The following is a 13,802-nucleotide window of genomic DNA, read 5'->3' on the forward strand; positions in this document are numbered from 1 at the left end:
GTACGGGCGCGACACTGAGGGTTGCGATCCGTTGCCAGTCACGAAAAAAGACAAAAAGGAAAAAAAAAATGTTTTTTTCTCCCTTTAGTTTGTTTTATATCAATTCCTAGCCCAGCCAAAGAACCTAGAAGGGTACAGGGAAACCATTTTGTCCTCTCCAATACTATTATCTTCTCCATTTTACAGATGAGGAAACTGAGGCTCAGAAAAGGTAAGAGACTGCTCAAGGTTATAGAGCTTGTCAGTGGAGGAGCTGGGCTCTCAGTCCAGGTCTGAGTCCAATACCTCTGCTCATTTTCCCTTCCCACCACGGAGCCCCAATGTGAGCAATGTAAGCCCCTTATTCCGTCCAGATCAGAGTGGGGTAGACCATTGCCAGCCTGGGGCTCCACCCATTCACCTCTGAGGACAGGGGGACAGGACCCTAGTATGGCCCACAGCCCCACCACAGGTCACACTGGGCAAGTCCACTGAGAGGTCTAAACCTTTCTACTTCAGCAGCAGCTCATGTCTCACGATGAAGCAGCAAAACACAAAAAGCCAGGTTTTTAAAAGCCAGAGTCAAAGGGTGAATGGGAATGCACACTGGATCAGGAAGAAGGTGAAAGAAACCCCACCGCTGTGTCTGAATGAATAATTTTTCTTCAGCAGGAGACTTTCCAAGTTAAATCTAAAGTTCCAGTCTACCTCTTGACTTAAAAAGAACCAGGAAAAAGATCAGCCCCTTTGGCCTCCCTGAGAAAATCACTGGGGTCAAACCAGAAAATTATGCCACACTGTTCCTCAGACCAACTGATGCAGCAGGGGAGGCCAGGGCACCTGGAGGCCTGGGGTTGTGGCTGAAATGAGAGGATGCCCAGCCTGGCACTGTGGGAAGGGCAATTCAGTCTGGGACTGAAAATCACCTTGTTGCAACCTCTAATTGTGACACCGAGAATAGAAATCTTTGAGAGGAGATGTCCAATAAGGAAGGCCAGCCAAGACATGGCTCTAGAGATCCCTACTTTAAAACTATGTCCTGGCACCTACAGTCCCTGAAGTTCTTGTGAGGGGAACAGTTCACGCTGGATGAGTACTTACTCCGTACCAAAAAAGGGACTAAGTACATTATGTACATTAGCTCATTTAAACCCCATAAAACTGCCTCAAGGAAAGTATCACCTCCATTTTACAAAGAGAAACTGAGGCTCAGAGAGGTTTGGTAACTTGCCCAAAGCAGTGGCAGAGCCAGGATTCAAGTCTTGGACGGTGTAACTGCAAAGTCTATGCTCTGAACAATTATAATCCTCTCTGGACATTTAGTTGCTGGGGCCCTTGGAGAAGGTTTGTCGCTTGTTCCTCTCCTACCTCTTACCAGGTGCTCTCACACATGCCATCTCAATTTGATTCTTTTTCTTTTTGACCGGTAAAGGGATCTTAACCCTTGACTTGGTGTTGTCAGCACCACGCTCACCCAGTGAGCAAACCGGCCATCCCTATATGGGATCCAAACCCATGGCCTTGCTGATGCACCACACTCTCCCGAGTGAGCCACGGGCCGGCCCTCAATTTGATTCTGACCCACATAAAGACTAGGGGACAGAGAATCAACATTCCCTGAGCACCAATGACATGGCCTGAGCTATGTGAGGCATTTTCCTGTAGATTCCTTCACTGAAATGCCACTCTGATGCCGTGAGGTAGGTCCGGATATCATCCCAATTTTTAGGATTATATGAAAACTGAAGCCCAGAGTAGTGAAGACAGCTGCTTAAGATCAGAGAGCTAGAAGTGGCAGAGCCAGAATTCCAAGTGAGATCTCTCTCCAAAGTCTGTATCCCATCCAGTAACACAAGCTATGATATTTTATTAGGAAGCATAAATAGGATTTGAATAGAGACCTATGATATTTCTGAGAGGAAGAGGAAAGATATTAAAGTTGCTCTTCTTTTTTTTTTTTTTTTTTTGCTTTTTTCATGTCCGGCAACGGATCGCAACCCTCAGTGTCGCGCCCGTACCGGACTGGGACCGGCAACGGGATCGCAACCCTCGGTGCTGCGCCCACACCTTGCTCAGCCAGTGAGCGGGAACCGGTCTGTATGTGGGATCCGAACCCTGACGGGAGCGCCACCGCGCTCCCAAGCGGCGCACTGTAGCAGTGCGCCACCGGGCCGGCCCTAAAGTTGCTCTTCTAAAATTATACTTGTTATGCTGTCCTGATCCAAACCCAAATAGTATTTTTTCTCAAAAGATTAAAAAAAATTAAAATCTTAACCTGGAAAAACTGATGAGTGATAACTTGAAAAAACATTAAAAAATGAGATATATTAGTGTAATGTATAAAACGGATTATAAGGTAATTACATTTCAAACTGTGGTATTAAAACAATAAAAAAGGGAAGGAATTTTATAATAAATGCATTGAAGAGACTGTTAATAACTTTTAAAAGTAAATGTACATTGGTCTCACAACAGCTCTGGGGCCCAGGCAGGACAGATCACATCATCTTTATTTCACAGACAACCTAAGCCAGACTCAGAGGATGAATCCTGTGCCCAGGACTTCATGTGCATTCACCATGGCCTCTGGGAAGTTCCAGATTTGGGTACCCTTAGGGGAAACAGTCCTCTGAAGGCAGCCTGGTGTCTTCTCCGGTTTAGGTCTTCAGCAGCAGCCACAGAAGCCAACACCCTCGCTACTCATGGGGCCCTGAAGTAGGCTCGGGCTCTTTCTGGGCAATTTCTTCTTTTCCTACGTCAACACCTACTTCCGTAATGAGCTACCTTACCTCCATAATGAAACAAAACTTCCCCATGCAATTTACCCCTTCTGTGCCACCTGTGAGGACCAGCTGTAGTAACAAGTATAAACCTACTAGATAATGATAATTATCTACCTACCTGTCTGTCATTTCCTAGCTCTGTTCACTCAGAGCCTAGAAAGGACACACAGTAGCAATGAGCACATCTGGCCTTGGATCTTGTTTTCCAAATGTCATCTCCTACAAAAAGAAACCAGGGCTTCCTGGAGAAATTGATGATTCCAGGACTTAAACAGGAAAAGTTCAAGGTGAGCCTAAAACTTCTCTTGCCAGAGAGCAAAGAAGGAATCAAAGATTAATAAGGTTATTTATATCAAAAGAACACAGGAGCTGGCCTGAAGGGATTCCCACTGGCCAACTTTGAGATAATTTGAGTACCAAAAGAATAATGATGATAGTGGATGATTTTTTTTTTTTTTTAAATCATGAGTCCACAATGTTACTCCAAAAATAAAAGAGGGGGGGATGGGGAGAGGAAGTGAGAAAGACAGGGAGAAGAAAAAGTTATTCTATAAAAAAGAATACCAGCTAACAAATATAGAAGGAATGGTAGATTTAGAAAATAAGCATTTCTTTTTTGTTTGTTTTGGGCAGCTGGCAAGTATGGGGATTTGAACTCTTAACCTTGGTGTTACAACACTGTGCTTTAACCAAATGAGCAAACCAGCCAGCCCAAAAGTCACCATTTCTTAACTCTCAATGTTGCAATTCAGGCAAGGATCATCAGTGGACGTGGTGTGAAAGGTTATCAGGTACACGGAATTCCAACAATCTCAATGAATCATTCCACAGATTACTTATTAATTACAAAAGGAAAAATTTACCCTTACAATGTGGAGATCAGACTGTCATGATCTCAGCCAATAATCAGCACTCATGGATAGCAGGACCTGATATCACAGGCCTCCTGATGCGATGCAATAAAAAGTACACAGCACTACCCCCCAAAACCCCAAAAAAACCAACAGAAAAACTATCTTGAATAATCATTGATGAACACAGAAAACATATTAAACAGGTGGACTTTTTTTTTATATTAAATGAGTTGCTTAAAGAGATAATCAAAAGCAAAATGTGAATTTGACTATCTGATTTATTTATTTATTTATTTATTTATTTTATTTTATTTTTTTAAAGATGACCGGTAAGGGGATCTTAACCCTTGACTTGGTGTTGTCAGCACCACGCTCACCCAGTGAGCTAACTGGCCATCCCTACATAGGATCCGAACCCGTGGCCTTGGTGTTATCAGCACCACACTCTCCCGAGTGAGCCACTGGCCGGCCCCAGACTATCTGATTTAAAAAACCAATAACTATAGATGATATTTTTGGGCAAATGGAAAAATTTGAATATCAACTACTTACTAGGTTAATAGTGACTTCTTGCTTATTTTCTTTGGTAGGACAATGTCATTATGAGGAGATACATGCTGAAGAATTTAGGGGTCAAGTGTTAAGATGTCTGTAACTTATATTTAAATAGTTTGGCAAAAAAAAAAAGTGTATGTGTGTGTGTGTGTGTACAGAAGAGCAAAACTGGCAAAGTACTAATTGGTGCATCTAGGTGAAGGGCTGTACTTCCCTCATAGGACCATAGATGTAAAGTTCCCTTTGGAGTGCAAGACTCCAATAAATAGCCAGACTCAAAAATGACAGATGTGTTATCACTGCAAGTAAGAAGCATTAAAAGCTCATAATTTCCTTCCCCAAGTGTTGCTGAGTTTTGGAGGGTGAGGAAGCCAACCAGGGCTAAGCTAAAATAGCCCAGAGGTGGTAGAGGAGCTAGAATTAAACCGGGGTGGGCTCTCTAGATAGTCCCGCCACCCACAGAAACCACACTACTAGGCCTGCCTGTCTTCTGAGCTGGGATCCAGGCCAGGAGAAGATGGCTGTGTAGGCCTTGTTTTTCCCGCCTCCTTCTAAACCCAGAGTCTCTGCTACTACAGCAGGAAAGCAATTCCTGTCGTGGCTCACTGAGAATGTTCACAAAGAGAGATCACTTCTGGGCCTCAAAAATGTTGAGGATGGACAGAAAGAACCAGAGAGGCTGTGGGGAGTTGAGCACAGTGCATAGTCTTAGGAGTCACCTAGGCCAGAATTTGAATCAGGCTCTGCCACTTACTAGCTGTGTGGCCCTGGGCCAGTTCCTGGTCGGATGATGATGATCAAAACCACCACCACCACAACAGTAATAATGGCTAACATTTATCATATTATTAACATAACATTAATCTCTTTTAATCTCATAGATGAAGTAGACACTATCATATCCCTACTTCACAGACCAACTCTCTTCTACCTCTGTAGTTTGGCATCTGCCATCCCCTCTGCCTGAACTGCAAAGGAAAATCCCATTCATTTGCCAGGCCCTTCAGCTGGAATTCATTCCTTCCTCCTCTGCTTGTCCAGAGCATTTCATTCTCACCCCTTACCACAGCCAACTTTACTTAAGTAGATGGGTGCCTGGCCCCCTGTTGGGGCTGGGATTGCGCCTCTCTATATCCCTAGAAGCAGGAAGTATAGGGGAAGCACAAGAAATTTTTTCCAGTTTAGTCAAACCCATTTTCCCCACCCCAGACTGACTGTCATCTGCCAGTAGGATCCTTCTCCTGGATTTAAAAAACTTTTTATTTTGAAATACTCTCTTGAATTTTCAATTTGGTCAAAGGCATGGGGCAAAGCCCAGGCGATTACCTGGAAGTAAATGCAGGTCCGGCTGTGTAGGGGAATGAACACAGCATGGTTGGATAAATTTCAAGGATGACAATGCTCGGAGTGACAGGAAACATTCCCCCCTTACTCAGTCAGCCCACCAGGGTAAGGACTCTTTGGCTCACAGCCCTGGAGACTATGTAGGGGCACTGCCCTTCACCTCCCCACACCTAACAGCTGTATGTTTAGCCCCAGCTTGCCCAGTCCATATCTCTTAGAAGCCCACAACCCGCGTGGCAGGAGAGAAAAGGTGTTTCCTAGACTCAGTCGACACACAGGGACTCTAACAGCTGTATGTTTAGCCCCAGCTTGCCCAGTCCATATCTCTTAGAAGCCCACAACCCGCATGGCAGGAGAGAAAAGGTGTTTCCTAGACTCAGTCGACACACAGGGACTGTGGAGTGAGCTGCCCATTAGGGTAGGGGAGGGAAAAGGTGGGCTGGAGGAAGGACGCCACTGGATCTGGCACGACTTCTCTACTTGGGCAGCAAAGCATTTTCACTTGATGCCGACCCCCAACGACCCCCAACAACTCCCATCCCCCGATCCTCTTCCAGAATTTTCCTCCACGCTCTCTGCTCACTCTTAGGCTTCATTTTGTGGTTTTCCTCAGGCACGAGCACCCCGTTTCAACCACTCTTCCTGTGGTCTTCCTGCTCCTTCCAGCAATAATTTATAAACAATGGGCTTCCAAACCCATCTCCTCATTTCATCCTCACAATAGTCTAGGGAAGGTGCTTTACAGATCAGCACTCGGAAGGGGTGAAGCAAATGGACCTGTCAGATAACCTGCTAAGGACAGGACGTCAAAACATTTTTGTTCCTTCCCTACCACCCACTGCAGACTAAACCTCCGCCTCCCTGGAGTGCAGCAAAAAGAGCAGGGTCTTTGAAGCAAGGAGTCCTGAGTGGTTTTGGACGAGTCACTTCACTTCTCTGAGCCTCATGTTTCTCACCCGCAAACAGATACGGTGACGCCCTTTCTTAACGGGGTGTGAGTTCAATGAGATCACGTGTGTCACGCACTGAGCTCAAGGAACAGGCTCTTTATTTCTAGTGACAAGATAAGGAAGGTGTTCCGCGCATCCACCGGCGCAACCCCTTGCCGACACCGCAAGAGCGCTGTCATTCCCTATCATTTTTGACTCCGTCTCTCCCTCCCCACGCTTTTCGGCCCCTCCATCCAATCCAACCCAGCTTTTCCTCACTGTCTTTCTAGGCGCCCACTCTCCAACCCTAGAGACCCTCTCCGACCCCCACGTGTGCCCCTCCCACAGTCCCGACCCTCATTATCCGGGCTTTTCCTACCATCGCCGTCCACTCTGGCTCCTCCCGCCAGCTCCGCCCTCTTTCGTAGCTCGGCCCCCTTCGGCTCCTTTCTCCCTGAAACCTGCCCCCTCCCCCGCAGCCACAGGCGTTGCCATCCCCATTTCACAGATGAGAACGGCGAGGTGGGGTAGATGACCTCTCATGGTAAGACAAGTGCCCAAATTGGACCACGTGCCCTCACCGGTAGTCCCGGAGCCCCTCGCCCCCCGCCGCGCCGCACCCACCTCCTGCCCGCTCTCTGCAGCCTCCCCTCCGAGGGCGGCCAAGCGCAGCTTTGCGAGGGGGGCGGAGGGCCGGGACTCAGCCCAGGGGCGTGGTGGCCCGGGATCCGCGCGCTGTTCTCTGGGACTTGTAGTTTTCTCTGGGCTCTTTGCGGCTTGGTGCGCAGAGCACGGACTTCATCTCCCAGAAGGCATTTCGGTGGGCCGTCCGGCTTCCCGCCCCGCCCCCGCCGGCGATCTGGCCGGCTGGCCTTAAAGGGGACGCAGCCTGAGTGGAGGCTCGCCGGGTGGCCTCCGCTCCGGCTCCGCCCCGTTTCCCGCACCTTGCCCCTCCCCCGCTTCAACCCGAAGCCCCGCTGCTCCGCTCCCCGGGTGTATATTGGCTTGTGCACAGCGGGGTGGGAAGATTGGGCTTTGCAGTGGAAGCAGCATCCCCGCCGTCTGGGACCTGCGGAGGGCGTCCCCTCCCTAGGGGGAGCAGAGGACCCGCCCTGACCTAGCCCGGCCCAGCCTAGTCTTGCCTGGCCTGAGAGCCCCGCCCAGGAGCCGGCTCTGAGGCAGGGCCCACTGGTGTCCCGGAGGTAAGCGGGCTGGGTGCATGTGTGTGGGTTGGGGGTGTCTGCACTCTAGCGTTTCCTGAACCTCCTGGGGCTGGGAGGCAGGAGGTCTGGGTGCCTACTGGGCCTCGCTGTGTGACCTTGGGCACGTAGGTACCCCTCTCTGGGCCTCAGCCTCCTCCATCAGTTGTATGTCGAGGTGATCCCACTCCGGCCCCGCTCAGGACTGAGGGCACCCAGTGCCATGAAGCTCTCTGGCCTTTCCAGGGCGGCCCCAGCCCGGTGTGGGCTGGGCGCAGATGCACTGGAATAAGTGGAGGCAAGGAGGGGGGCCAAGCTGGGACACAAACTAGGGGGCCCAGAGGCCACCACTGCTTGGAATGGGCTTCTGCTGTTCTCAGCATCCTTGAATCCAGAATACTTCACCTATAACTGCCTTTTCAAACCTGAGACCCCACGTGTCACCTTGGTTCTCTCCTTTCCAGGTAGCCTGGGGTGGGGGTGGGAGTGGGGCGTGGCCATCAGAGGTTTGTGGGGGGTGACCCCCAGCAGGGATGGGTGACTGAGGTGGGTTCCTGAGGAGGGAATAGCTGCTTCTGCCTTCTTCCCTTCTCTACCCCCATTCCTCTTTAGTAAAAGAGCAATTGCTTTTTACCGGTAAAATCCTTTTTTTCTTTCTTTTCAGGAGACAGTTTGGTGGCCCAGACAAGGGCTGTTCAGAGTAGGGTGAAGGGCTCCTTCCCAGGGCTGCCGTGGGTACAAGAAGTTCAGTTAAAAAATACAGAGGGAGATGCTGCTGCCCAGAAACCTGAGGGGCCAGGGATGGAGGGTGCTTGCTGGTGACCCCCAGGCAGCTCTGGCACCCAGGGGAGTCAAAAGAGGGAGGCTGGGTGTGAGGGTCAGAGAGGAGAGTAAATGAGCTCCTCAACTGTTGGGTGCTGAGCAGGGGCTGAGAGGGGCCGCTCTGCTCCTGTCCCATGAGATTCTGTGAGCTTTTGGCCCGAGGGCTCACCAGGAACATTGTTTTGTTTTTGCTTTTTCTTCTGCTTTGGTTGTTTCCAGAATGGCGAAAGCCTCACTCAGTTCAGTCCAGTGACCTCTGTAGGGGCTTTCGTGGCTGATGTTTGAGATTCTCAGCATTATGGGTATGCAAGACCAGGCTTGGGCAGAGGAGGGGGCAGTGACTGGACAAGGGTTAGGCCAGTCCCTGGAAGGTACTTTTCTAGTCACATCCTTGGTTTTTGCTCTCACTGTCTCTCATCAGTTGCTCAGCACACCTTTACAGACACCTCTGTGCTTGGTCCTGCACTGGGCACAGACAGGGGGTTGGACCTACTTCCTGCCAAGGGAGGTCCCAGCCTGGCGGCAGTAATAGACATAGAGTCCAGCAACACTGCAGAGGGATGAAAGAAGCTTAGAGGGCCATGGAGGCCAGAGCTCAGCGACATGAATTGTGGAGGGACAAGGAAAGGCTTCCCAGAGGAGGAGGCATGTGAGATGGGCATCGAAGGATGAGTCAGAATTTGCCAGGAGAGAGTAGAGAGAGGCCCTTTCTCAGCAAAGTGCCAGTCAGAAAAAAGCCCTCTGCCCAAATTCCCAAGGAGTCCCCAGCAAACGGTGATTGTCAGGCTCATCCCCACCCCTGCCCCACATCAGCTTAGTGTCACAGAAGGCCCAGGAGTCAGGACCTTATCCTGCAGGGGCTGTGGAGCCTCTGAGAAGGGGCATGGCAGAGTGGAGCCTACGGTGTAGTAAGGTTAGTTGGCCGATGTTGCAGTGGGTTGCAGAGACCACGGAGGGAGCATGGGTGAAGCCTGAGCTGGGACCCAGGGTGTGGAGGTGGAGCTGAGCATTGGAGTTGTGTACACACACACGCACACACACACACATACACACGCTGGTGCTCTGGGGGTGATGGAGATGAGTCAGGCTCCACCATGCAGAGATCTGTCAACACACAGCAGAAATGCTGAGGGTCATCTGAGGGGCAGATAAAGGGATCTGGGCTTTCTGGGGGAGGGATTGTGATTTTCCTGTGTGCTTACTGTGTGTCCTGAAGCATGCCGGGTGTTGCTGGGACTTCCAGGCTGTCATTTCCATTTTGGGGTTCAGAGACGCAGAGGTGAAAGAGCACCGACCTCCATGGCCGTGGCTACCATGGAGAGTAGTGGCTGGGCTGGATTCAGAGCCTGGACTCTCTTCTCCTCCAGGATGCATGCCACTGTTGGAGGACGGGCTGAGGGAGGGAATGAGGAGATGCGTCAGGAGGCCACTGCACTATTCAGGCAGGAAGTAAAGGGGAGCTGATCTTGGGTCGGCCTGGAGCTCAGGGGAGTCAGGGAAGCACTAAGTTGGCAGTGAGGGCTGATGGAGGAAGTTCCTTGTAGATTCAGCTAGATCAGCAGTGCCTGTCTCCTTGCCTCCTTCCCTTGACAGTGCCTGTCTCTCTTCTTGGTGCCAGGTGGCCCTAGAACAGACTCATGACTGCCCCAGCCCTCATGTTTTCCACTTTGTCCCAACCCTGGGAGTGGCAGGCCTGGAACGGTCCCCATTTTCGAGGTGAGAAGGTTGAGGAGGCAGGCAGGGACTCGCCCAAGGTCATCTGGTCATTCCGAAGCAGAGAACCTGGGTCTCATGCCTTGATGCAGGCTATTCAGAGGAAGCCATGGCTGCTCTTTGCTGCTGCTGCGTGTGGCATTGGACAGCTGTCCCTTGGGTGAGAGCCAGTGTCGACAGGCTGTCTCCTTATCCGGGGCCTAGGGGTAACCCAGGCTCCCCCGAGGAACGCTGGTGGTCTGCTTCTTCCTCCCCAAGGGAGGCAGAGTGGAGGTTCTAGTCCTGTCCTGCCACGGCCATGTCCCTCTCCCTCTCTGAGCCTCGGCTTCCCCATTCTAGCCACAGGGATAGCAGACCTCATCCTGCCTCCTTTCTCTGGCCTGTGATGGAGTCAGGTGAGGGCGAAGCCTCTAAAACCCTTTTGCAATGAATGCATCCAAGATGTTATTGAGTGGGTTTGTTGGTGACCATGGTGACAGCTGACCTCAGACTGCCTGCTTGGGAGTGGGGGCACGTAGGCAGGGCTGGTGTGGTGTGGCCCAGCCGCATACTGAGCAGAGGCTGCAGGACTGGCCTTGGAGATGAGAGCCCTCACGGAATAGCTCCTGGCTGACCTCCCAGCTGCCAGGCACAAGCCACCTTCTGTGGAATTAGGTAGAACGATGTGAAATTGTGGCATTTGATCACTCAGTTGCATTTGGCACAATCTAATATCATTTATCCCCATTTTACAGAAGAGAAAAGGAGCTCATGCATGTGATTTGTTTACATCACACAGTGAGTTGGGCCCAGAATGCAGGACCCCTCATTCCTAGTCTGATTTTCTTTCCACTTACAGAGCCTTCCCTGGCCCCAGAACTCCATGGCTGCCTGACTCCATGCCCTCTTCCTCCACACACGATGCCAGTACCCCATTGATTAGAGTTTTTCCTTGACTGCTTGAGTACCAGAATTTCTTGGCCTCCAGGGTTGAAAGCATATTAAATCCGGCAGCCTACAGGGCAGGGGTGGGCCATCCCAGGCCTCTGGGAGGATGGACTGTGTTCGTGCGAGGGAGGTTCACCACAGCAACTGCCTTGCCACAGGCACTGCCTAGGAAAGAGGAGTGTACAGGGCTGTAGGGAGACCAGTTTGTAAAGACCCTTTTAAAGGCCTTTTGATATTATGCCTTGCACTGGTGTTCTTTACAGACACTTCTCCACCACCAGACTGGCAGGGACTAAAGCAGCAGCAGGAATTGACATTTTCTGAGAATGTCCTTGTGCTCAGCACCATGCTAAGGACTTCATTTTTGTCTTCACAACCCTGCAAGGTGGAAACAAAGGCTCAGAGAGCATAAGTAACCATTATGGGAACTAAAATGCATCCCAGATGAACCTCACTCAAAGGGTAAAAAAAGCAGAATCGAACACACCATTCCCTGCTTCCTAGTTCAGGAGGCTTAGGATGAACCCTGGGCATGTGAAATTTGAACAAGTGCCCAGGTGATTCTGAGGCAGCCAGGGCAGCATTTGGGAACCACTGATCTGTCCCATGGCTGGATCCTCCAACCACAGTAAATGTGCTCTCTAGGCATGGGCGATGCCAGCCACAGAGAAATAAGCCCTGGTCCCTGCCCTGAGGAGCTCACAGCTTGGTGAAAGAGACAGTTAAACAAATGGGCCCACACATGTGGTAATGAAGGTTTGGTCACAGCCAAGAACTGGACAGAGAAGGGAGCATTTCCATGCGGCCTGGCACATAGTTGGGGTCCCAAAATATCTGTGGTTCTGAATAAAATTTTCTGGCCCATTATCCACAATTTCTGGCTTGTCTTCAAATCAGCTTCAGGTCTCAAAATATAGTAGTTTTTACTCAGCCAATAAGTTTAGTTGAACACCTACTATCTGCCACATCTTATATTGGGTCCTGCCTCCAGAAGGATTATATGAAAAAGTAAAGAAATGCCCTGCCTTCTAGGAGCTGAGAGTTGAGTATTAAGAGAGCAAACTGGACCCCTGCGAACCAGTAGGAGAATCAGAAGTCAGAGTGGGTCAGCGTGGGATGAAGGCTTCCAGGAACAGCCCAGGGGGAGGGGGAGGGGGGGAGCTGAGAGTTGAGTATTAAGAGAGCAAACTGGACCCCTGCGAACCAGTAGGAGAATCAGGAGTCAGAGTGGGTCAGCGTGGGATGAAGGCTTCCAGGAACAGCCCAGGGGGAGGGGGAGGGGAAGGGCAGAAGGAAGGCTACTGTGCCGAGGGTAAGGTGGAGGTAGCGACACTGTGCTCTGCATTCGCTCGTCCAGCTCATGCCTTCCGTGTGCCAGGCACTGTGCTCAGTGCTGGGAACACTGTTCTGAACAGAACCGGAGGGCAGGAACCATACGTAGTGTTGTGGGAAAGGCTGATCCCAATGAAGTAATCATGGTAAGTGATATAAAGAAGGACAGGATGTTCTAATTTTTTAACTAAGGGATTTGACCCAGACAGGAAGGTCAGGCAAAGCTCCCTTGAGGAAGTGAGATTCAGCTGAGGTCTGAAGGGTTAACCAAGCCAGGAGGGGAGGGAAGAGCATATACAAAGGCCCGGTGGCAGAGGGAGTATAGTGAGACCTGAGCGAGCGGCTGCTGGAGAAGCAGGCAGGACCCTAGGTGTGCAGGGCTGCTGGGCTGGGCGGCAGGGGCAGGGCACAGAGAAGAGATGCTCTGCTTCAGAGAAAGGGCTTGGGACCCGTACAGCCTGGAATAAGTGATCCCAGCTGTAATAGAGGACGAGGCTGCAGGTGAGTGTAGGAATCAAGGGTAGGGGATGGATTCATGTCTGGAGGACCAGGGGTGTTCTCACTGAGGACAGGTGTTTTAGATAGTCTTTGAAGGACAGTAGGAGTATGCCTGCTTGTGTGAGTGTGGTGCTGGGGGTGCTCGGGAGACAGGGTGTGTCAGGCAAAAGGCGCAGCACACTCAGGGTGGAGTCTGCAGAGGTGAAGGTCATTTGGAAAAGGGCAAGGAGTTGAGGGAGGAAGAATAAAGTGTGGAGGGAGCCAGGCCGGTCCTGTCTGGAGGTGCTTTTGTGTGCCCCATCTACTCTCCCCCACAGGACGTGACTTAGGGGAGACTCTGGACAGCAGCTTCTAGAGCCAGCTCCTACCTGCCCCAAGAGTGGGTGGGGTCACCAGGGAGGCTTGGGGAGAAGGGCGAAGGGGTGAGCGTGGGGAGGAGGTTCAGGTTGCTTTTGTGCAGTTAAAGGCGCTCAGCAGCAATAGCTACAACTCCCTGGGCTTACCATGTGCCAGCTATTGTGCTCTGCTGCATCCCGAGACCTCCCGGTGCGGTAGGTATCCTCCCCCCATTTCACACGGGTTTAGGGGTTAAAACCGAGGCCCAGAAAGGTGGACTTGCTCGCCCAAACCCTCAGCACTTAGGGAGGCACACGGGTAACCGGACCGTGGCTCTCGAGCCCCGCAGCAGTCGGGCAGCGTGTGACCCGCTCCCTGTCCCCGCAGTGCGGCCGCCATGGACAAGATCCTGGAGGCGGTGGTGACGTCGTCGTACCCCGTGAGCGTGAAGCAGGGGCTGGTGCGGCGCGTGCTGGAGGCGGCCCGGCAGCCGCTGGAGCGGGAGCAGTGCCTGGCGCTGCTGGCGCTGGG

General features: G+C 51.3%; 3 protein-coding genes across 3 annotated transcripts in view; 2 read left to right on the top strand and 1 right to left on the bottom strand.

The window, feature by feature from the left end:
• Nucleotides 1–7,103, bottom strand: part of KCTD21 (potassium channel tetramerization domain containing 21) — an 18,962-nt gene extending 11,859 nt beyond the window's left edge. The window contains exon 1 of the mRNA XM_008566065.1: nucleotides 7,069–7,103. The gene's annotated coding sequence lies outside the window, so the exon portion shown is untranslated. The remainder of the gene's footprint in view (nucleotides 1–7,068) is intronic.
• Nucleotides 7,104–7,308: 205 nt separating this feature from the next.
• LOC103585175 (ubiquitin carboxyl-terminal hydrolase 35-like) overlaps nucleotides 7,309–13,802 on the top strand; it is a 22,137-nt gene continuing 15,643 nt past the window's right edge. The window contains exon 1 of the mRNA XM_008566085.1: nucleotides 7,309–7,646. The gene's annotated coding sequence lies outside the window, so the exon portion shown is untranslated. The remainder of the gene's footprint in view (nucleotides 7,647–13,802) is intronic.
• Nucleotides 13,440–13,802, top strand: part of LOC103585270 (ubiquitin carboxyl-terminal hydrolase 35-like) — a 2,414-nt gene continuing 2,051 nt past the window's right edge. The window contains exons 1-2 of the mRNA XM_008566174.1: nucleotides 13,440–13,486; nucleotides 13,659–13,794. Coding sequence (XP_008564396.1) covers nucleotides 13,440–13,486; nucleotides 13,659–13,794 — 183 coding nt within the window. The remainder of the gene's footprint in view (nucleotides 13,487–13,658; nucleotides 13,795–13,802) is intronic.

Source organism: Galeopterus variegatus, unplaced genomic scaffold, assembly GCF_000696425.1.
Source record: "Galeopterus variegatus unplaced genomic scaffold, G_variegatus-3.0.2 Scaffold15, whole genome shotgun sequence".
NCBI classification, from domain to species: domain Eukaryota; kingdom Metazoa; phylum Chordata; class Mammalia; order Dermoptera; family Cynocephalidae; genus Galeopterus; species Galeopterus variegatus.